This window comes from Sceloporus occidentalis, unplaced genomic scaffold, assembly GCF_023333645.1.
Source record: "Sceloporus occidentalis isolate IW3139 unplaced genomic scaffold, rSceOcc1.0.p SCAF_7, whole genome shotgun sequence".
Taxonomy (NCBI): domain Eukaryota; kingdom Metazoa; phylum Chordata; class Lepidosauria; order Squamata; family Phrynosomatidae; genus Sceloporus; species Sceloporus occidentalis.
This window is the reverse complement of record NW_028316987.1, coordinates 85,653,675-85,675,935: the sequence shown is the minus strand read 5'-3', so window position 1 is coordinate 85,675,935 and position 22,261 is coordinate 85,653,675. Positions and strand designations below refer to the sequence as shown.

Sequence of the window (22,261 nt, the reverse complement as noted above, 5' to 3'; positions counted from 1 at the left end):
ACATTGCTCAGCACCAACAAATAAAAGAATATCACATGGGCCATATTTTAAGAGAGACTGCAATGTTTACCCCTCTGTCTTCATAGGGCAAATCAGTTTCTGAAGAAGAAGTGATACTATGTTGATTAGAATTAACCATAATAAATACAATTCATACCAGAATCTGCAAGATAGTATAACCCACTGTAAATTATGACAGATTATCTCTTCTTTATTAATTAATGAGGAGCTATTTAGCACAGGTTTTGCCTAATGAGAAGATGATAATGACTTAGAGGACTATTTCATTTATACTACAAATGTAAGTCTCTACAAAAGTAAACACAAATAGCAAGTACTTCACCATAAGTCTCATCGGCACATTGAGAGAGAAGATACTCTAAATTTAGATCACTGCAGATTCTGAGATGAAACAGAACTTCAATGAAACCAGGTGGGAATAATCAGACACATCAATTGCTTTGTTCATCTTAGGGGATTCTGCTCCTGACATATGACAAAGCTAGAAAGTATATTTCTTTAAGGCCACAAAGCTTTGCTCATATGGGTAGTGGAATATGAGGCTGTATTATGACAGATGCAACAATCTAGTAATCAGAATTTTTAAAAGCCCTTAGGATGATTAACACAGTTCACCTACAAACATCCCAGAGACTGAGGATTTCACAAAAGAATAAATCAAAGGTTTTATATAATGATATGTACTGCAGTCACCTACCTCCCCCATGCCAATCTGTAAAATTTTCAGTCCTGTTGTTTTTTCAAGCATGTCTTTGTTGTCAGCTGTTGGGAAAATTAAGAACAACCAAGTTAAAATAAATCAGAATTGGGATGAGTCTGCAACATATACTTCTATCAGTCCCATAACATTCTCAGGATATCAGACGTTTTGCATCATTCATTCTCACATAACTCACATGAGATGGATCAGTATCATTTCCATTTTGCAAAGAATAAACTGAGGTAGACAAATAGCAATGGAGCTAGAATCAAGTTTTTGGACCAACCAGACTAGACAATTATTATAAAGTAATATATAACCTAAACAACAAAGAATCAATTTCTCCATTCATGTAATCCATAAAATAAGCTGCTGGACATGGTTGCCAGGTGAAATAAGGGATAGGACTGCTGTCTGTGGTTGTGTAGAAGATGGAATTTCAGCAGGTGTTGCCATTAAAAGGACAGGAACCTATTTAAAGGGACAGGGTTATTTCACCAAGTAACCCTACTTTGTGATCCTAGGATCTGCCATAGATTGAACAACACAAATCCACAAAAGGTTTGTGTCAATCAAGGGTTCTGCTAAGGAGATTTCGAACCTGTCCTACATTGGACTGAGGCAACCATTTCATGATATTAGTATAGTCCTGCATCCATCTTCTATCTTGAGGGCACAGGAGATGGCAGCTGCCAGAAATAATTTTCTTATCATCTTGTTAATCAACTGCATCGTTTCCTGTAAAGGTAAGACCTAATCATAGTTATTCACAAGTGATTTACCTGCATGATGGACTATTGTAGTCTGTCTATGTGAGCTTTCTCCTTGCAACATTTTGTAAACGTCAATTGACCCATTATTCTACTTTTATGTCAATTTCACTGGCTGCAAAATTGTTTTCTGGCTCAATTCAAGCTGCTGACATTCAAACCTTTAAACTATTTGGGCCTAAAATACCTAAGAAATCACCTCATCTAATATGTGCCCATTCAACCCTGCTCAGCTTTGAGACTCATATTTTTACTGGTTCATTATTTGGCGATGGTTTGTTTTGTTTTGTTAGATTGTTTTATATTTGTTTTGTTATAATGGATTATACTATACTATACTATACTATACTATACTATACTATACTATACTTAGGCATTTTAACCTAGAAAGACAGGATACACGCACATACGTTGTGTACCTTCAAGTCATTTCCAATTTATGACTACCCTAAGGCAAACCTTTCATGGCATTTTCTTAGCAAGATTTGTTCAGAGTTGGTTTGTCATTGCCTTCCTCTGTGGCTGAGAAAGTGTAACTTGCTCAAAGTCACCAAGTGGGTTTCCATTGCTGAGCAGGGATTTGAACCCTGGTCTCCAGAATTATAGTCCAATGTTCACACCACTACACCATGCTGGCTCACACTTTAACTATATTATAAATAAGCAAATAAATAAAACTTGGAAGTCTGTGCTGATAAACCACACATTGGTTCACACATCATCCACATGCTGCCATAAGCCCATTGTCAGCTCCAGATGTTCTTTGGGGGGGTGGGTTGTTGGGATTAGATTGTATGTTTAACATGTAAGCCACCCCGGTTGTGTTGCACAGAGAGGCTGCGTACAAATTATTATTATTATTATTATTATTATTATTATTATTATTATTATTCAGGCAAGGACATGTTGGGAGAAGTTCCTCAAAGATACAGATTGGACTGAATTAAGTTAACAGTGCAGTTGAGAGACAGAGTTTGACAAGATGATCTTGAAAGTCTCTTGCAACTCTATCTTTCAAAAAAGAAATCTTTTGGCCTCAGTATTTAAGAAATGAGACTTTGCTGTGAAAATAGACAATTTTGCCTTTTGTAATTTCCCCCAATTTCTGTGACTCTTCTTGATCACACAGTCCTTTAAATGTTACATCCCCATTTTATTCTTGTGTCAGAATTAAGTCATATCCAGAAGCTGCAAAAATGTTTTTCCTTCTGTGCTTCTAAATAGACTCAAGAGCTTTCCTGGACTGCAGCCTAGAAGTGTAGATTGATAGATAATTCAATTCAGTATTGCTATTTAGTTATTTATATAGTGCTTCATGCATTCAAAGACTCAACTAACATCAGTCTATTTATTTATCTTTACAATTCCTCCGAGAGATAGCTAAGTAAACATTATTAAATCCCCTTTGTACAAAGAGAGGGGCAAACTGAGGCAGGAACGTGACTCAGCTCTCCTTGGCTGTTCAGAATCAATGCTGGGGTAGGGATTAAGATGCAAGCTTTGTTGAGAGAATGATTTCAAACTGTAAGCCTATGGATGCTTTGATGTGCTCTGTTATATATGCATTTTCATCTGCACCAGCAATCACATTGGCTTAGTTCTGTAGGTTAAAAATCTAACATTGTTTTTGTACACTAGAATTACTGCGATGAAGGTATGCTCAAAATCCACTGGGTTCAAACATGAAACTCAAATACGAAAGATGGTCTTCTAATTTTTAGGGCACATCCGAGAGGAGAATTGCCTATTCCAATATGCAACTCCAGAGAATATTTAAATATAATATATTGTAAAGGAGAATGTTGTTACAGGAATGTGTTCCAGTTTACAATTATTAAGTGAATGTCAAAATAACTGAAATTTTTTTTCCTGCTTGGACTTGCAAATCAAAGCAAGCTTTGGGTGATATTACTACTACTACTATTACTACTTCATTTGTTTATATCACTCAATACTGAGATTCAATACAGTTTATAGAAGTTAAAACTCAATCCACATAGTCAATCCACTTACGTAGTCATAAATACAAACATACTAAAAGTTATTATTAAAATGTAATTAAGCTGTCTATGAAATGTAATGGGCAGTTAAAGTGGTCTCAAACTGGATTATTTCTGCAGTGTCTTTGGGACCACTATCCCAGCCACCCATGTGGGCTATTTTGGAATATTTTGGATTTCAACATTCCAGATAAGGGATGCGCAACCTGCAATACATGTAACATAAAAATTACTCACACCTTTAAAACCTAAGCATTAAAACACCCTTCTCTTCCAGTTCCATTTTTATTTTATGTTTTCAGCATAAAGCTGAAACTTACATTAGTTCTTCATAGATCATGTGACGTTATATAGATTGTAAAAATAGTTGGTGCTTCAATAACTCATAATTAACATAACATTCCATGGATCAAAATTTTTACACTTATCTCCTTTTCCCCCATTCTCAAACCTTCCTCCCACACCTCTCCCACAAAAACAGACTGCCCTAGACTATGGAATGGACTCCCAGAGGAGACTCGCCTTGTTACATCCTTGGATATTTCCAAGAAGGCGATAAAGACAGAGCTCTTCCGCCACGCATATCCTCCTGACCTCCTATGAAGACCATTGGCATGGAACAAGAGCACCTGACCCTGTGATTGATTGATGTTTTATGTTTTTAGCTGTGGTTACATTGTAACTAATGTTGTAATATTATAAGTGTTTTTTAACTCTGTTGTGATCCCGCCTCGATCCATTGGGAGAGGTGGGAAGATACAAATAAAAACTATTTATTATTATTATTTATTTCAATATCTATTACCTTTCATGTGGAAGATCATTTCTATTGTATCCCTCAATCCCGAATTATATTAGGGATAAAGAAAGACATCAAATATAAGTTAATGTCCTGGAGGGTGGTGAGGAATAAATAATTTGTAACTCTTAAATTGTATTTAATAAAATAATACAGTGGTGCCTTGGTATCCACTGGTGTTTGGTTCCAGGACCACCACCACCACCACCCTGGACCATCACCAGAGAAACTGGTCCTCTTGGTTCTTGAGCAGCTCTTTCCTGGCTGCTTTCACTGTAGTTCCCCCTCCACCTGTTGTTACAGCAGTACCACTGCTACCTATGCCAACACAGCTATACAGCCTAAGTGCTACAGAAATACACAGACCCCATTCTTTTAATTTTTGGTATTGTTATGTGACATCAGATTAACTCTGATTTATAGCAACTCATAGGATTTTGTTTGAATGATTTATTCAGAGGAGTGTTACCATTGCCTTCCTCTAAGGCTGAGAGAGTATGACTTGCCCAAGGGCACCCAGTGGGTTTCCATGACTGAGGGAGGATTTAAATTCTGGCCTCTGAGTCTAAAGACATTATCACACACAGACAGGACAGAGATGGGTTCCACTTCCTCATTCTTATACTGTCATTAACCCCTTAGTGACTGAGATAGCACGAAAGGCTTTTAAATTGTAGTGCTGATCCCTCCATTAACCTGTCATTAAAGCGGCATTGCAATAATGCGAACTTCCATTAATGCAAAATGCAGGCCAATGCCATTTTAATGATGGGTTAATGGTGGGATCTGCACGACATCATCTGAAAGTCTTTTGTGCGATTGCAGTCAATCACGATTTGGATGAGTTAATGACAGGACCTGCTCAATGTCGTCTGAAAGTCCTTCCCGTGATCGTGTGGGAAGGATGGGACAGGAACGGGACAAAAACAGGATAACCCCTATGTGATAATCTCCTAAGAGCCTTCTTACATGGCAAAAGTAAATCAACATGTACAGAGAAAGAGAAGCAGCTTTTCCTTACCTCTCCATGGGATGTCGTAATACTTTCATTCTCCTTCCAGAGGGAGATGGTTGTAAAAGCATGCCTTTTGCCAAACAGATTTTTCCAGCATGACAAAAGACATACTTTTATTACAAACTCCCTCAGGAAGAGAATAAAAATGCTTTAATGGCATGTGGAAAGGTAGGGCTAAAGCTTTTTCTGTCTTTCTCATGTCGCGTTACTTTTGTCATGCTCTAAGGCTGCTGCCACACTGCAGAAATAAAGCACTTTGACAGCACTTTACCATGGCTCAATACTATGGAATTCTGGGATTTGTAGCCTGGTGAGTCACCAGAGCTCTCTCTCAAGGAAGGATAAATGTCTCAACTAACTAAAAATCCCCGAATCCATAGTGGTAGCTGTTAAAGTGGTGTCAAACTGCTTTATTTCTGCAGTGTGGCAGCAGCCCAAGTCTAACATTCAAACCACTACACTATGCATGCTTTCCTCACTGTTTTATTAAACCACACTAGCTCTCTTTATACTTGTTGTGTGAGGAGCTGAACTGTTCCCTCCAGATTGCTTTCTCTTCCAATGCCAGATAAGAAATATAATTATTTATAAAATTCATACGAAAAGAAAAACCCTATACCCAACCAAGAAATCTGTACTACACCATTTTCTTAATTATGGAAAATGTAACAGTGCAATGCAAACATTGTCAGGAACGATGCAAGAAACGTGAGCTTCTATTTTAAGAAAAGGCATTAAACAACATATGAATCCTTTAAAAAAAAATCTCCCCATGAGACAAAAAGTTTCCTCATATACAAAAAGAAGTCCATTAAAATTAAATATAGTAGATGAAGGATATGCAAATTACCTGAAGAAGTGGAACCCTATAATGTTCTCAAAATTCGGCGATAGTCTATTTAATTAGTATTTTAATTTATCAGAATAATTCTTTGCACTTGACAATTCCATATAATTAAGCACGTAGCTATAGTGGAATAATATCTCCTGCTCTCTCCATACCAGTTATTTTAACCTGAAAGAATCTGTAGAAGTCTCTTCTGTGATCTAAATTACAATGGGGACAACTTAATGGCTTTGCTCTATTAAGCAGCACGACTAGAGAGTTACTGAGTATTGAGAGAGGTGCAGTTGCCACAGCTCAGGACCTTGATTCTCTAAAGGAGATGTAGGGCACTTCCTCAACAACATAATTTATTTCTACAGTAGTGTAAGTGACTGGAAGAAAGAGACAATTTTCTGGCAAAAAATGGCTGAAACCCTTAAAACCATTTACGTCGTAAGAGATGAAAGTGTTTTGGTGAAACTGCTTCCAAAAATTAAAAAGAAAAAACAAAATCCAAAATAGAGGTGTGTTAGTTTGTTGCAGCAAACAGAACAATCTTCTATCACCTTGCAGAGTGACCAAAACATTGGTTATGGAATGAAACCTTATATAATACCAAAATAAATGTGTTAATCTCTAAGGTGCCACATGTCTCTGTAATTTTTGCTTCCCAAAAAAAAAAAAAAAAAAAAAAGGAATGAGAATTTCATCAGGGGTTAATGCAAATAAAGTTAGAAAGCTGGCTCCATCTCTATCTATCTATCTATCTATCTATCTATCTATCTATCTATCATCTATCTAATTTGTATTTGACTGTATTTGTTATCTGTCAGCCTTACAAAGTTCCTGAGGCAATGAGCATAAAATAAAACCACTGTTTTATTTAAAGACACCATACAAATTAGAACAGTACAAAAAGTCAACACTAGTTTTAATGCAAAGGATGTATGAAGCAGTGGAATCACTAAAAATTCAGGAGGACAGAACCAACTTGGCTTCCCTTGGGAAAGAGTTCCACAATGGAGATCCTGCTACAGAGAAAGACCTGTCACATGTACTCTTCAACCTAGCCTTTTGAGGTAGTGGGATATGCAAAAGGGAGACCACCGAGGATCTGAATCCAGGCTCGAATGGGAGGAAGAAGTCTTTCAGAGATAGGGTTGCCATAATTGTCCACTTTTACCAGGGACAAAATGTGGAACAAATTCAAGACCAAACTGTAGGACAACTGCAGGACAAAACTCAGCCCAAAATGTAGGACATTGAAGAAAAATGGTGGACCTTAAATGTCCTACATTTTGAGCTGAGTTTTGTCCTGCAGTTGCCCTACAGTTTGGTCTTGAATTTGTCCTACATTTTGTCCCTGGTAAAAGTGGACAATTATGGCAGCCCTATTCAGAGATAGCATTTCACCAAAAGCCACTTAGAACATTGTAGATCTAAACCAGAACCATTAATTGAGTTCAGAAGGAAACTGGACATCAGTGCAGTTGGCACAAAATTGGTGACCTATGGTTTTTAGAGTGTACATAGGACAACAATCTGGCCACTGCATTTTGCATTAGCTATAGCTTTTGAATACTATACTTTTTAAGGACATTCTCATGACAACAATGTGTGACAATAGCCTATTCAGGAGACAAGGCATGAACCACTGTGATCAATTCACAGTCATTCATTAAGTTAAAAGAATGAAATGCAATTTAAAAAGATAAAAGGTTATTTAAAACAACACAGCACCCCCGAGCCCATTCTTTTAAAACTTTGTTTTAAAAGCCTGCCAGAATAAAAATGGTTTCGCCTGTGATGGAAGGAAAACAACAAGGGGATATCTGTCCTCCCTGGTACAGAAGGACCAGAGTCTAGGAGGAACCACCAAGAAGACCCTCTCTTATGTTCCCCCCAACCTTGCTTGTGGTGATGACAGAACTGAAAGGAGGGCCTCTCGAATGAACTGAGGGTCTGGGTAGAGTTATGCATCTTACATCTAATCCTGCAGTACCCAAACTTTGGCCCTCCAGATGTTTTGGCCTTCAGCTCCCAGAATTACTGACTTAAGTTTATTGGGGTTTCTGGGAGTGGAAACCCAAAACACCTGGAAGACTACAGTTTGGGAATCACTGAGCTAATTTCTCATCATATCTACATAATGTGGTTCAGCACTTCTAAGAATGTTTGGCATTAACTGTGAGCATGGACAGATGGGTGCTTTGTGCCGGCCTCGGCCCAAACTAGGGGTGCATTGACTAAACTCCACCCTCCACAAATGCCATCTGCCGGCCTGAGAGGGAGTTCGCCAGGCAAGTCCTGTTCCATCAGGACTAAGCCTGAAGGAAGGAGACTCCGCCCTCCACAACTGCCATCCGCCGGCCTGAGAGGGAGTTGGCCAGGCAAGTCCAGCTCCATCAGGACTAGCCTGGAAGAAGAAAGAGCCCTCCCTCCAATCTATCTGCCTTGGTCCAGGCCTCAGAGGGAGAGAAGAACCACTGGACCTCATCCCCTTTACCTCCATCATTCCCTTCTCCTTTTGTTTCGTGTCTTTTAGATAGTAAGCCTGAGGACAGGGAACTGTCTGATTAAAAATAATAATTGTAAGCCGCCCTGAGAGCCATTAGGGCTGAAGGGCGGGATATAAATACCTAAATAAATAAATAAATAAATAAATAAATAAATAAATAAAGTTGGATGAAAACCATTCCAAAACGGCCTCTACCTATTTATGTATTTCTATTTTTTTCCAAGGCTATGCCATTCCTTCAATTGAATCTCCTCCAACCTTACATTTGGTCATTCTATAGCATTTAGCATATAGAGATACTTTAGTGTTGGGTAACCACATCAACAATGCTTCATTAGGTAGGTTTGGGGTACTAAACACTCTGGGTCATGATGCCAAACAGGAGTTTTCTGCCAGACCTCTTAATCTGTCATAACAATTCCATTTAAGCACTGCTGACTTGCTTATTTCCTTATAATGGAATTCATACTCTTTACTATAAAAGTGAAAAATAGGGTCAGAAAGGAGAGAAAGAAATCATTGACATTTCGGTATCCTTTGGGCATTTACCTTGTACGAGAAGCTGAAATGTTAGGTTTATTTGCTCCTTTGGAATAAATGGTTGGCATTTGTATAGCACAGTTTATTTCATAGGAGGATCTAAAACTGCTTTACAAACAAAACCCAAGGTTTTACACTGAACAACATCTGGCTGCAAATGTATTTAAAATATTTTTACACCACTCCTCAGCAAAAAGGGCTCCCAAAGAGGCTTACATACAATCAATAAAAGCAAGACAGCCCTTGCCTGCAGGCTTACAAGTTAAAAAGGCATGTCACAAAGGGGAAAGGGGATGAGGAAAAAAGAGTGAAAATAGCAAAGTATCTTTCAGCAGAGCTCATGGAATGGCTCTGCCACCATGTCATCTAGTTCTGCTTCATCCTACTGAAATGCCTACCAGTGATGACAGCTGGGGAGAAAAGAATTTTCTTGTAGCATGGTCTCAATTCCTGTCTTAATAGAGTAATTTGGGTAATAAGAGTTTGCCTTTGCTAAGCTTAAATAAATAAAATACAAATAAGTAAGATGGACAGCTAAACACATTTATTCAACTCATTTTTTAAACAAATGTCAGTTGTTGTGTGCCTTCAAGTATTTTCCAACTTATGGTGACCCTAAGCAAATCTATTGTAGGGTTTTCTTGGCAAGATTTGTTTGGAAGGGGTTTGCTTTTGCCTGAAATGGAGAAAATATGACTTGCCCAGAATCACCCAGTGGGTTTCCATGGCTGAATGAGAATTCAAACCCTGGTCTCCATAGTCATAGCCCAACCCGCAAACCACTATACCATGTTCACACTGGATCCAGGCTTCATTCTAATTAGCATAGATCATTGAAAACACTAGGAGAAGTAGTTGATAATTAACCTATGTCACATGGATTCCAATAGATTGAAATCGATTCCCCCCCATAACCATACGGGGCACAAAAAGGGGCAAAGGGATAAAGCTTTCCCCAGCATTTTGCTTACCTACCAATCCAGACCCATGTTGTGGGCATCTATGAGTACTTGCGGGAAAGGCAGTTTTCACATATTCCTGTCCAAAAATGGACTTTGGCTTCTTTTATTGCTCCAGCCTAAATTTGTTTCTGATCCTGTTAAAGCATTAGCACAAGTAGACAAGCTCCAGAAACCCTTAGGCTGTTGTAATTGGTCTAATTAGCTTGTTGGCTAGAACAGTTGAGGAACAAAAAAAAATGTATCATGCCATCATCAGCATACAGCTAGCAGAATAAACTGGGAGACAAGGTGTAGGGAAGTGAAGCACGGCTGCAGGCCTGGCGCCATCTCTGCCTAAATCCATGGCTACCCTATTACCTCTCTAGCAAATTGTCATAGTCACAGGGACTATAGATGATTATATTTCTCACATCGTTGCTTTGTCTCTGCTGCCTTCCCATTTCTTTTGGATTTTACCCATTTGGCTGGGCTTTATTACCAATTTTAATGCTATACTAGCGAGATTAACCATTTAAAAAACACTATGAACAAGCTTACGTTACAGACATTGAAGTGACAATGTGGCTGACTTAAACAGTCAGGCACAACACCGAAATGCTTCCTTTCCCCATATCCAAAGGGATTAGTTGTCAAAGACGAGGCCAAAAGGTTGCAGAGGAAAGCTATCTTCAGCCCTCCTTTTCCATTCAAAGGTAGGGAAATATGCAAGACCTTTATCATTCACTTATCTCTTCTCTAATCTCTGGCAAACCTGCAGTGAAAATGGTGGCACAAAAAGGCTAAACTGCACAGTAATAATAGTGACAGCCTTGTAAATGTTATGTCAAATCCAATTTTCAAGTCATTTTTCAAGTGATTTTAATTAGATATTGTTTCAATCTCTCTTGCATTAATACATTTTTTCATAGCAACGTTTCAGCTTCCAATCTGTTGAAAGGATCCCCTCCCAACTGTGTCTTGATGCCCTGAGTAATTTAAAATGGGATTTTTATTTACAGCAATTTTCAATGCACAGCTACCACAAAGGCCACTCCACCCAGCAAAACTGACACAGGAAAGGCAGAATTAAGACTTCGTTTGCTGATCCCAGTGGAGCTTGTAATTTGGCTTCTCATAGCTCTTCTACAAACATGACAGGCCAGCTACGGTTTAGTAAAGGCTAGAATTTTATAATAAAGGATTGGTATCCCTGGTTTCACAGCAAAATTTTACTGCTGTTAAAAAGATGACATCACTTTGCTAAAGAAATATTAGTGGACTAGTGATATTAATTAATGTAGTAGTGAAAAGAGTACTTAAAGGCACATAGAAAAGCAGAAAACAATGAGGAGACAAGCTTCACATGCTTCTTCAGGGGCAGGGTGACCAGACCTCTTCCTTTTTCCAGACATATCCTACATTTCAACTTTCTGTCCTGGAAGAATTCCAAAATCCCACCCCCACCCCCACCATTTTAAGCATGATCAAGAAGCATACATTTACATTTATATGAGTGTAGCAAGCTGTTATTTGGCAACGTCCTCCATTTTTCTTGAATGTCCTACATTTTGCAGTGCCTTCTCCTCCTTTGCAGTTAGGACATCTAGTCACACTGTTCAGGGGCCTTCAAAAGAAATCACTGGAATTGAAAACACTTTCCAATACACAGGACCATAGAGCAGATGCAGAAAACAATGAGGAGATGATAGAGCACATAGAGTATGTACTCTATAGTCCGGTTTTGGTCTTGTGTTTTGAAGAGTGTTTTCAACTCCAGTGATTTCTGTGGAAGGCCCCTGAAGAAGGCCTTTTCTCATTGAGGTTGAAATGCATTAGGCATTTTAAAAATAATGAATAAACAGTTGATCATCTCAGAGCATGCGGAGCTTGTTTCCTCACTGTTTTCTGATAGTAATTAATGAACTAAGTCATTCTGAAGAGTATTTTTCTCTATTTAGATGATAATCTGCATAAGAGAGAGCCAGTATAGCACAATGCTTTCAGTGATGGACTTTGACACTGAAGATCAGGATTCGATTTCCCTGCTTGACCATGGAAGCCACTAGGTGATGTTGAGCAGGTCACACACTCTCAGCCCCAGAAAAATCCATTTGAGGTTTGCTTTAGGCTTGCCATAAATCAGAAACAGCTTGAAGGCACAGAGCAACAAGAGTTGCCTAAAGTACCTCAAGCACCATCTTTTTAAAAAGCATTCCTTGTTGTGGGATAAAGGGGGAATGCCTCTTCTAAGATGTCACCTTCCACATGCATTTTTCCCTATACATGTACATGTACAAACAGTCTTTCTGAAGCTCTTTCCCACAGACACTCAGATTATATCCCCATGCTCACACACACACTTCTAATGTTCCCAAGCTAAGATCAATGTTCCAGAGGAGCATTCCTCATTTGAAAATGTTTTGTCCTCACTTAAGTTCTGATTTTTGTTTGGTTTTGAAAGTTTTATTTTAAGGCTTAATTTTACAGCTTTTCTTCTCTCCGGCCCATTTCCTTTTGATTTTGATTTGTGTTTGTGTGAGGAGTGCACAGTACCATAAGAAAGAGAAGATAACTTGTAGAGGCCCAGCACTGCGAGATATTTACAGACTACTTACTTTGAGTTTTTGTGCAGAGCAATATTTTATTCACATTAACAATACAATCATAACGCTTATATACTCAGAAATAAGCCCCAATGAGTTCAGTAGACTGACTCCTAAGTTAACTAATTAGGGGCTGTACAGACCGACCCTAAGGGGTGATCTGCAGCCACCTCTTTCTTTCCCAGATTGGGGCTGTGGCAACTGTAGGCCACGGCCCCATCCTGGCCTTTCCACAGCGCAAAAAGGAGCTGCAAAAAATGGCTCCTTTGTGTGCTGAAAGGGCACCATAGCCACTGGCAGAGCAGCTTTTCTACGCACATTTGGTGCTGCGTCGCCTGGATGCAGTGTCAGAGGAGTGCCATGACACCACCTGCCATGTGATGGGGCACACAGAGTCATGCCAGCATGGGGGCAAAGTTGGGGTGTACTTCGTGCGGACGCCATGATTCCACTCTGCCCCCATGCTGGCCTTTATGGCCAATCTGTACAGCCTGTTAGTTAAATAAAATAAGAAGTAATTGTGAATATGGGACAGTAACCTAGATTTAATCATTCATAATTGTTCCATATTTAGTCATGATTGTGACCCATTGCCATGACTGTAATTCCTCCCAACCTACTTTATCAGGCATCAGTTGCAAGGGAAGAAGATAGTCCATTCTGCCAGAGATCGGAGCACGGATGAATGATATTTTTGTCATATTTCGAGGGGTTGGGCCAGGAAAGGTTATTTAGTTAAGTATATTTAGCTATGTAGCTGATATAGAATACTTGCCAAGGTTTCCTCTATGCAGGTTCTATGCTGTGTGTGCCAGTCTGCTTCTTTCTTATCTTTCTGGTAAGAAAATCAAAGTGCAGCCATTGTAATGTTGTTGATGGCCAAGACAGTTCAAAAGGATGAGAGATTGCTCTTGGTCAATGAGTTATGTAATTCTCTAAGCTGGTTTAGCCAAGTTACCAGGGACACTTGATCTGCCCTGGTAGTATATGGGTTGAAACAATATTTCCACATGCCCACTACACTGCGAGACACCTTGGGTTGCAGTACATACAGAGTGTACTGCAAAAGGGGGCAAGTTTTCATTTATAGGTATCATCTTAGTATCATTCTCTTCCTCCAAGGACTTCAAGGTAGTAAATGTAAGCTCTGCTTATCTGGGTCCTATGAAGATTAGTTATAATCAATCTTGCAGCAACTGAAACTGAAAAATAAGTATTTAGTTGATTTAGCTGGAACCACAATTAGATAAACAATAGATAGAGATGATGATGATAGATAGATAGATAGATAGATAGATAGATAGATAGATAGATAGATAGATAACCATATATTAGATAATTTTGCTTGCAAACACTGTAGCCAGCCAGCCCAAATATTCTTCTTATCCAACAAGGTTTAGGACATTGCTCACAGTTTTAATCCCAAAACTACAAGACAATTACAGCACAAGACACACAAAACTGCAGCTTGAAGGACAAAATCCTTAAACAAGGTGAGAGGAGCCTACTGTTATTATTATTATTTAGATACCCATAATAACAAGCAAAAGCTTTCTCTTCCAGCTTTCCCCTGCGGGATGACTGTATCCCTACAGGGCTGAAACAACCATTTCATGGCGATCATATACAGAGGTTTTCCAGATCTGCTTAATTTCATGGATGAGACTGTCGGTGGATCAATGTAGTCTGCATAAAAATAGAAAAAGTGAGTAGGGTTTTAATTACCTCTCTGCCTGCAAAAACAGTTAAGACTTCATTTTTTTTTATTAACATCCTGCATTCTTGAAGTATTTTTGAATGTGCTGATGCTTTTAAACAGAGGAGGGGCACTGTTGAAAAATCTCTCTGGTTCTGTATACACCCGAAAAGTATACAAAGCAAATAAAAAAAGAACATATTAACATCTAATCTATCTAGGTAAGTAGGTAGGTAAGTAGATAGATTTTACAACTAAGATTAGCAGGCGTAACCTTGACAATCCAAAAGAGACCCACTAAAGTCTGTGTTTCATTTTGCAAGAAACTAATCTCTCTCTTTTTTCTTTTATTAAAAAGAAAAAGACCAGCTGATGATATTTCAGATGCAAAATTATTCTGTTAAAGGCTGTTCAATCAGCACCTCAACAATACAACTGGCCAATGTCTCTTTACTTCTTATTTTTATAGCTTGCATATATTACTTCTTTGGGGAGATCAATTATGTATCCAGATGATAGCATGTGTTTCACAATGCACTAGGCTTGGTTCTCAAAATGAAGCTTTAAAAAAATGGTAATGAACAAGAACAACAAAATGAGTACTCCTGTTTCAATATTGTATTTAGCCGTTGATCTGTTCTATGCCAAAAAGGAAAAAAAAAAAAAGGCCATATTTTCCAGGTCCATTTCAGTAATAAGCTAGCCTCATGTTTGCTATTCATCTGCCGGTATGTTTATTGATGCTCTCTTGGCACAAACAAAATCATCCAGAGTTGGGAAAACATTTGCAATATTTCAACTGACTAGTTTACTAAATCATGAGTTACACAGTTAATGCACAAGGTCATCCACTTGAAAAATCTATTTGCTGTGCCCTCGGAAAGAGAACAAAAATATTTATTACCAGCATTGCCCCTAGTAACACGATTTGCCTAAAGCTTTTGGATGAAAATGAAGATGAGTTTCAGTAACGTGATCACTGTTTCTCCAAATATCTTCTGATGGGTCTCTGTTTTCCTACCATCTTCCCTTAATAAAGACTTAAAGGGCTATTTTGGGGAAGTCAAAAACGTTTATTGCAAATCAGCAGGTAATAAAAATTCAATGTAAATGTCTTGCATTTGGAGGGAAAGAAGCACAACACATGTTGCCTTGTTCTACAATTTTGTACTTTGTATACATCTGTATACAAAAACTGCCTTATTCCTGTGTTGATGGCTAGTCCACAGAAGTCCCTTCTTCATTTCATTGAGTTCAATGGGTTTGAAATGAGACTCTTAAGTCAGGAAAAGTGACAGATGTGGAGTAGTTTTGCATGGGATGTGAAATTGTGTAACCATCATACATACACAAACATGCATATAAATTCTGTTTCCATGCATGTCTTAATAAACAATTAAGGGAAGGAAGGAATAATGCAAGATAGGTCCAGTCTTGAGGATAATTCCCTCTCTTTTGCTTATTGCAATTGGAGAGTGTTCCCGCTTTGCTCCCCCACTGGTGTGACAAGAGCTCCCCCTCCTGTTTTGAATTCACCTCAATCACTGCTTATTGACATAACTTTCAGTTGCATTATGGTTCATCTACAATAGAAAATCCATGACATGTGGATTTTTCTGGGCATCCAAATCGGAATCAGGAATTTCTTCCCTTCCAAACTAAACATTTCTATAACAGTTTTGCATATGTATGATAAAGTATATCTCTGTGAATATTTGAAACAAAAAAAAAAAAAAAAGGGGGGGGGCAAGAACTACAGAGCCTTCTGTTCCATGTTGTTGGCCAAACAGGCTTATCTGGCCAGAGACAGACATAAAACAGAGACACTAATGGAAATGGCCATGGCTGTTCCACCAGCCCACAAGTGCAATGGTTCCTAAACTTGGTCCTCCAAATATTCTGGACTTCAGCTCCCAGAATTCCTGACTTTTGGCCAACTTGTCTGGGGCTTCTGGCTGTTGAAGTCCAAAATGCCAGGAAGTTTGGGAATCATTGCACTAGTGGAAGGAAAACCTTCTACATACTCAATTGTCACCACCGACAGCCAGTCCAAAAAGCTGAAAAATCCATCTCTTTTTTTTACCTTGGAGCAGCCCTGCTCAAAGAGGACTTGTTTTTTTACTCTTTCTTCTCCACTGCCTTTTTTTTGTGTTGCTTCTTTAAAAAAAATTTTTTTTAAGATTTTAAATCAGCAAGAAGGACCAGTCTGTTTTTTATTGATTAGACATTTGCCTTGGCGTACAGTATAAAATGTTTTAAAGAAATACATAAAGATAAAAGTGGATCAGTGAGGTCATACCACAAAACTAGATATGACACTAGAAATAAACCAGGAGCATATATATTGATTCTCTTCTTGCTTTTCATTACAGTGTGTTATTTCCTGGCTTGATCAACCTAGGATTTGTCTACACCATACGGCTTGGGTCCAGGTTATTTGAAGGGCCATATCTCCCTGTATCAGCCCACTAGAGTCTTGAGATCATCTGGAGAGGCCCTTCTCTCTGTCTCACCACCCTCTCAGGTGCATTTGCTGGGAACAAGGGAGAGGGCCTTCTCGGTGCCTGCTCCCAAGCTCTGGAACCCTTTCCCTAGAGAGGCCAGGATGGCTCCATCTTTGCTTTCTTTTTGATGGCCGATAAAAACTTTCACATATTCACATGGGTGCTGTTTTGTTTTTGTTTCAAAGAGTTTTAAATTTTAAATTTTAATAATGTAATGTTTTAATTGTTTGGTTTTTAAACTTTGTATTTTTGATATGTCATAATGTTTTAACTTAAGACTGTTTTAAATTTTGTTAGCTGCCTTGAGTCCCTGTACTAGGAGAAAGGTGGGATATAAATAAATAGAATAATGATGGTAATAATAATAATAATAATAATAATACACCAGTGGGAAACTCCATACTCATGTGTAGTGGCTGTGATCCAGGCACACAATGTTCCTCAGAATTTGCAGGCAATGTAGGACTTTCCCCAAAAAAATTCAGAGAAAAAAGAACTATCTTTTACCCCCAGGTTTGCCTGGAAAACCCAGATTGGTGGTGAGGCTGTGCGGCCAGAAATCCTCTGCATTACATTACAAGACGTGTGATTGTAGTAGGACCACTCTACTTTTCTGGGTTGCTCTGATTTCACCCTTGTGAGTGTGGAGTTATCAGAGTTGCTACAGACTGGGAAACTGTCTGGGGCTACAGGGTGAGTATCGTGTTTCCTACTGGTTTAGACAACTCCCTATATTCTACCATGACTTCCCAATCACACTCATCCCCCTCCAAACCAGGTTTCAATTCATGGTCTGAAACAGATTTGCAATCTCGATTTGAAGGATAAATACGACCTTTGTTTGCTGGAGCAGCTATAATGATACAGTTTTGATTAAATCTGGAAGCAGAAAATTAATCTAGACAATGTGAGGAGGTGGGGAGGGGAGTTGTTAGGGAAAGTGGGAGACAAAACATATAGTTATGTTTCATTCCTGCAGCATAACATCCATTCCTATACATATGAACTATAGCTAAAGACTGTGTTTCAGCTATAATTGGAGACAAGCAGCTACCTGATGGTTCCATGTTAGATCCCTATCCCCATACACCTAAAAAGATTCATTTAACAAGTTCCATAGACGTTGCATGCACGGTGTGAGGTCATTTTATTTCTGAGTGCAACCAGACATGACATCTAGATTATTTGGCATGCCTTTAATTTATATATTTGTTTTATACAATAGGTTGTTTTTCAAAGTTGTTTCTCTAAGCAGATGATGGTTAATAAAAACATTTGTGCCCCAATACAAGTTTAGTAATGTGTAAAAATTATATTTATGCATGACTAGTTGTATCAGAATGTGGATGAGGGTACATTTTTAAAAATCATGCAGTGTGAATAAATGGCACCTCTTTTTGGGTCTGGTTTACAACCAGAGTTCCTGATCCAACAAGTGATAAGCATATGGAAGCTTATCTCCTTATCTGGATTGGGGCACAAAAGTTAAGATTAAACATTAAAGAGAATCTCGAAAACATTGTAAGACGAGAGGCAAAAATCAAGACAAGTACAACTCAGAATCACTTACAAGCCTGCAGTTGATGAAGGAAGCTCTTAGCTATGAAAGTGCAGGCTGTCAGTAGCTTAACTAGTCTTTAAGGTGCCACAAGTTTCTTTATCTTTCAGTATTATGTATCCACATCTATACTTTACATATCCCAGCACTGTAATAAGTCTCTGGATCAGCCATACAAACATCAATCATGTATGAAGTATCCATTTTTCTAACCAGTGGGGATGTATACTATTATCCCTTAACCTTCATCTTACACTTATCTTATGTTTCTAAAATATTTATACCATGCAGTGGATTAAATTATAGCAATTAAGACCACACTACAGTGAGATTTTATTAATATTTTATCAGAAATGTTTCTTAATTGGAATTTCCCTGGTGCTATTCTTGTACATTTGCAGTTCAGTGCAAATGTGTGTTAGGTAGCAATAAACACTTCATTTCTCATTCCACTGTGTTTTTCTATGCAGTGTGTGTGTATAATATCACCATACTGAACAATATAAACACATATACTGATTTGCATGTAGATAATACAAGACTTCCGGATGAGAGGAAGTGGTGTGGACTTCCTGATGAGAGGTCTGATTAGAGACATTCTATAAGACACTGTTGGCCTGTGTAGAATACCATACATGTGAAAGGGAGCTAGGCGTTTTAGTGGACCACAGGCTGAACATGAGTCAGCAATGTGACACAGCAGCTAAAAAAGCCAACACAATTCTAGGCTGCATCAATCATTAAATCCAAAAAGCAAACTTTGATTTTCCCATTTGTAATAAGAGACGCCATTTTATTATGCCATTTTATGTATATAATGGAATTTGAGCATCCACAGATTTTGAAATTCATTGGGGGAGGGGGTCCTAGAACCAAACCCCAGCGAACACCAAAAGCCCACTGTAAATCAATATGGAAGGTACATAGGAGAACATACTCCCTTTTCTCATCTGCATTTAATCAAAATAATTTTGTGCATTTAAGAGTTGTATCAAAGCAAAAACAAAAGTCTTATGTGATAAATGATTACTACTTTTTGTCAAGTACAATCAAGACCATGCAGTTCTAAGCAGAATGTACTATAGAGGGCGAGCTCTATTATTCCATTCTGGAAAAGTGTGCTATATTTCAAAAGTCTGTAGCAAAAACATTTTCTCCCAACTTTTAGGCGTTATTTTGGCCACTGCAATGTTAAAGGAAGGTAAAATTTTGATGCAGCAGTAAAAATCTGTCTCTCTAAATATTTTTAATGCACAGTTTGATCTCCAGTTGTTCAAAGTGAAGTCTCTCCTTTGGTATTGGACGTAAAGTACTTTAGATAGAAGAGGAGAGCAGCATCAAAGGAGTAACAACTGTTTGATGGCACAAATTGTATGGCCTGATTTCATATTTTTGAAAGCTACTGTTATCTTTAGCAGATTCAGTGCAGGACTTTTTTTTTAAAGAATAGTACCAAATAATTTTAAACCCTGTCTTTAGTGAAATGTAATCTCTGTGAGGTCTATTATTAGGATGCTATCACCAAGCACAGAAGAGCAGTTCAGAAGCAGTAGCAGATATGATACAGAAGACAGGTCATTTGGGTTGAAGACTCTTTTCTCCCTAAAGACATATTAAACATCCTATATAAAAAAAATATACAGAAAAAAAAGATGATCAAAAGTAGTTTCAAAATAAGGATTTTGAAGGATTTTGTAAAGTGCATTGAATATCATGTATTACCCTTTATCTCCCTTGTAAAGAAATAGAATTAGTAAACTATTTTCATTTCTGATTATCATAATACTGATTTATGGTTATAAAACCACACTGAAACTAATTCAGGTGCAGATTCTAATCCTTCTCCATTTTTAAAATTATTATTAATTTAAAGGGCTGGCTCATATCTTCTTTCTTTCATTTTTATTATTAAACTACTATGAAGTATTACAGACTTTCAAAAGGCCTTCAAAGAAGCTGAAGACTTTATTGCAATAATTTGGCTTCTGGCTCCATTTTTAAAATGGTTAACTAATAATCACTAGAAAATATAAAAATTAAAATTATTTATAAAAACCCTTTGAGAACAGGTACGGTATTCTGCGTATATGACTATTTACTATGAATATTCTCTATCTAGGATTTTAAACCTAATCTTCAGTTTATACATCTGGATTATGCTGATGGATAGACTTTGGTATATTGTATGAGCTCCTTTTAAAGAAAATAAAGGCTCGTGGTATCAATTGCAACTACTTCTAAACTTCTAAGACCCTCTTCTCAATGATGGATTTTCAAGTTGCATTGGTGCTGGAAAATAATTTGCAAGAGGAAAGTCATTACAGTTGGGAGAGTATAAAAAGGGATGGGGAGTTGGAGAGAGACAACTTACTTATGCTACTAACTGTTGGCATTTTAATGACCATGGCAGCTATGTGTAATTGGACAGGCTGCAAATCTTGGATAATGGATCATAACATTTTGACTTGTTGCCAAATCAGTTTTCTCTGCTTTCATAAACCCATACAGTACTGTCTACCATTACTGCTAGAAATGGGTTGTTTAGCATCCATGCAGGAGTTGCAAGTAGCCTACCTTGTTTGCCTATATACTCCTATCTACTTGACTTTCATTTGAACTGTTTTGTACCCTCTGGTTTCTATTGCCAGCACAGTTCTTGTGGCATACACACTCAGGAAATGAAAACTAGAAGCTGCCAGAGAGCATTGTGGCGTGTTTTCATAGGGGCTGTCTGCTCAAAAGCCCATGCCTCCCTCTGGCCTCACATTCTCCTGCAGGCCAATACCCCAGGCACAGGATTGGACCAGATCATGGAAGATTGGAGAAGGAGCTAGTGGATCCGGCCCCATCCCAGGGTAAACAGCCCTTAACGTGGGCCAGTTTGACCCCCAGTTTGCCATGCAGTTTCCTGTTTAAACAGCCCCCACATGCTCCTTACCTTTCAGTGCCATCACTCCTACTGGGAAGCCCCCCTCTCCCACATCCGATGTGGAAATGAAGCACCTGGCCATGTGGGTGCAGCCAAGTGCCCCGCTTCTGCATCAGATGTAGTGATGGGGGACTTCCCAGTGGGAGCTGAAAGGAATAGAGTGCATACATTAGCAGTCCCCAGGTCAGCGCAGGGATGGGCATGTAAACACCCACTTGTCCCCACACTAACCCAGGGACTAACCTGGGTAAACATCCAGGCCAGAATAGCATGATCTCAGCCCATGCTTTCCTGGCTCATCTGCTCGGGGTCATAGTGGATAATTTGTAATTGAGTTACAGTATTCCCATCCACAAAGCATCCAGGCAATAAACAACATGGATACTGCTATTAAGCTTCTAAAGTAACAACATAGAAGAACTGGAGCGGGTGGTCAAACTCATACCAAACAGTTTGTACATTCAAAATACTCCAGTTTACATTATATGTAAATATGTGAAATTATCATAGGGAATTCCAACTAAGACATGGGGCTGCAAGTAGCATCTTTATGATGTGTTCATCCACCCCACTCTAGAGCATATCTTTAAAGTTACCTTATACAGTATCCTATTTTATGCTTTCTCACTCCTAGTTCATATTTGGACAAGTGGACAACATGAAGATATCACTTCACATTACAGAAGACACTCATTTTTGATAGCATACCTATATCATGACACATCCTTTATTATCTATTGTCTAGACTCTAGAGAGTTTTGCTGCTGCTGCCACTATTCCCCAGAACTGCCATTATGTAATATCTCCAGTTGTTTTCGAGTTAGCCCAGTCAGCATGGCCA

General features: G+C 38.4%; 1 protein-coding gene across 3 annotated transcripts in view; it reads right to left on the bottom strand.

Annotated features, from left to right (window-relative positions):
• Positions 1 to 22,261, bottom strand: part of PTPRN2 (protein tyrosine phosphatase receptor type N2) — a 651,730-nt gene that overhangs the window by 301,585 nt on the left and 327,884 nt on the right. For all 3 annotated transcript variants that reach the window (XR_016281968.1, XM_089533554.1, XM_089533553.1), the window contains exon 12: positions 719 to 783. Coding sequence is in view for 2 of the 3 variants with exons in the window: in XM_089533554.1 (XP_089389680.1) it covers positions 719 to 783 (65 nt within the window). In the remaining variant the exon portion in view is untranslated. The remainder of the gene's footprint in view (positions 1 to 718; positions 784 to 22,261) is intronic.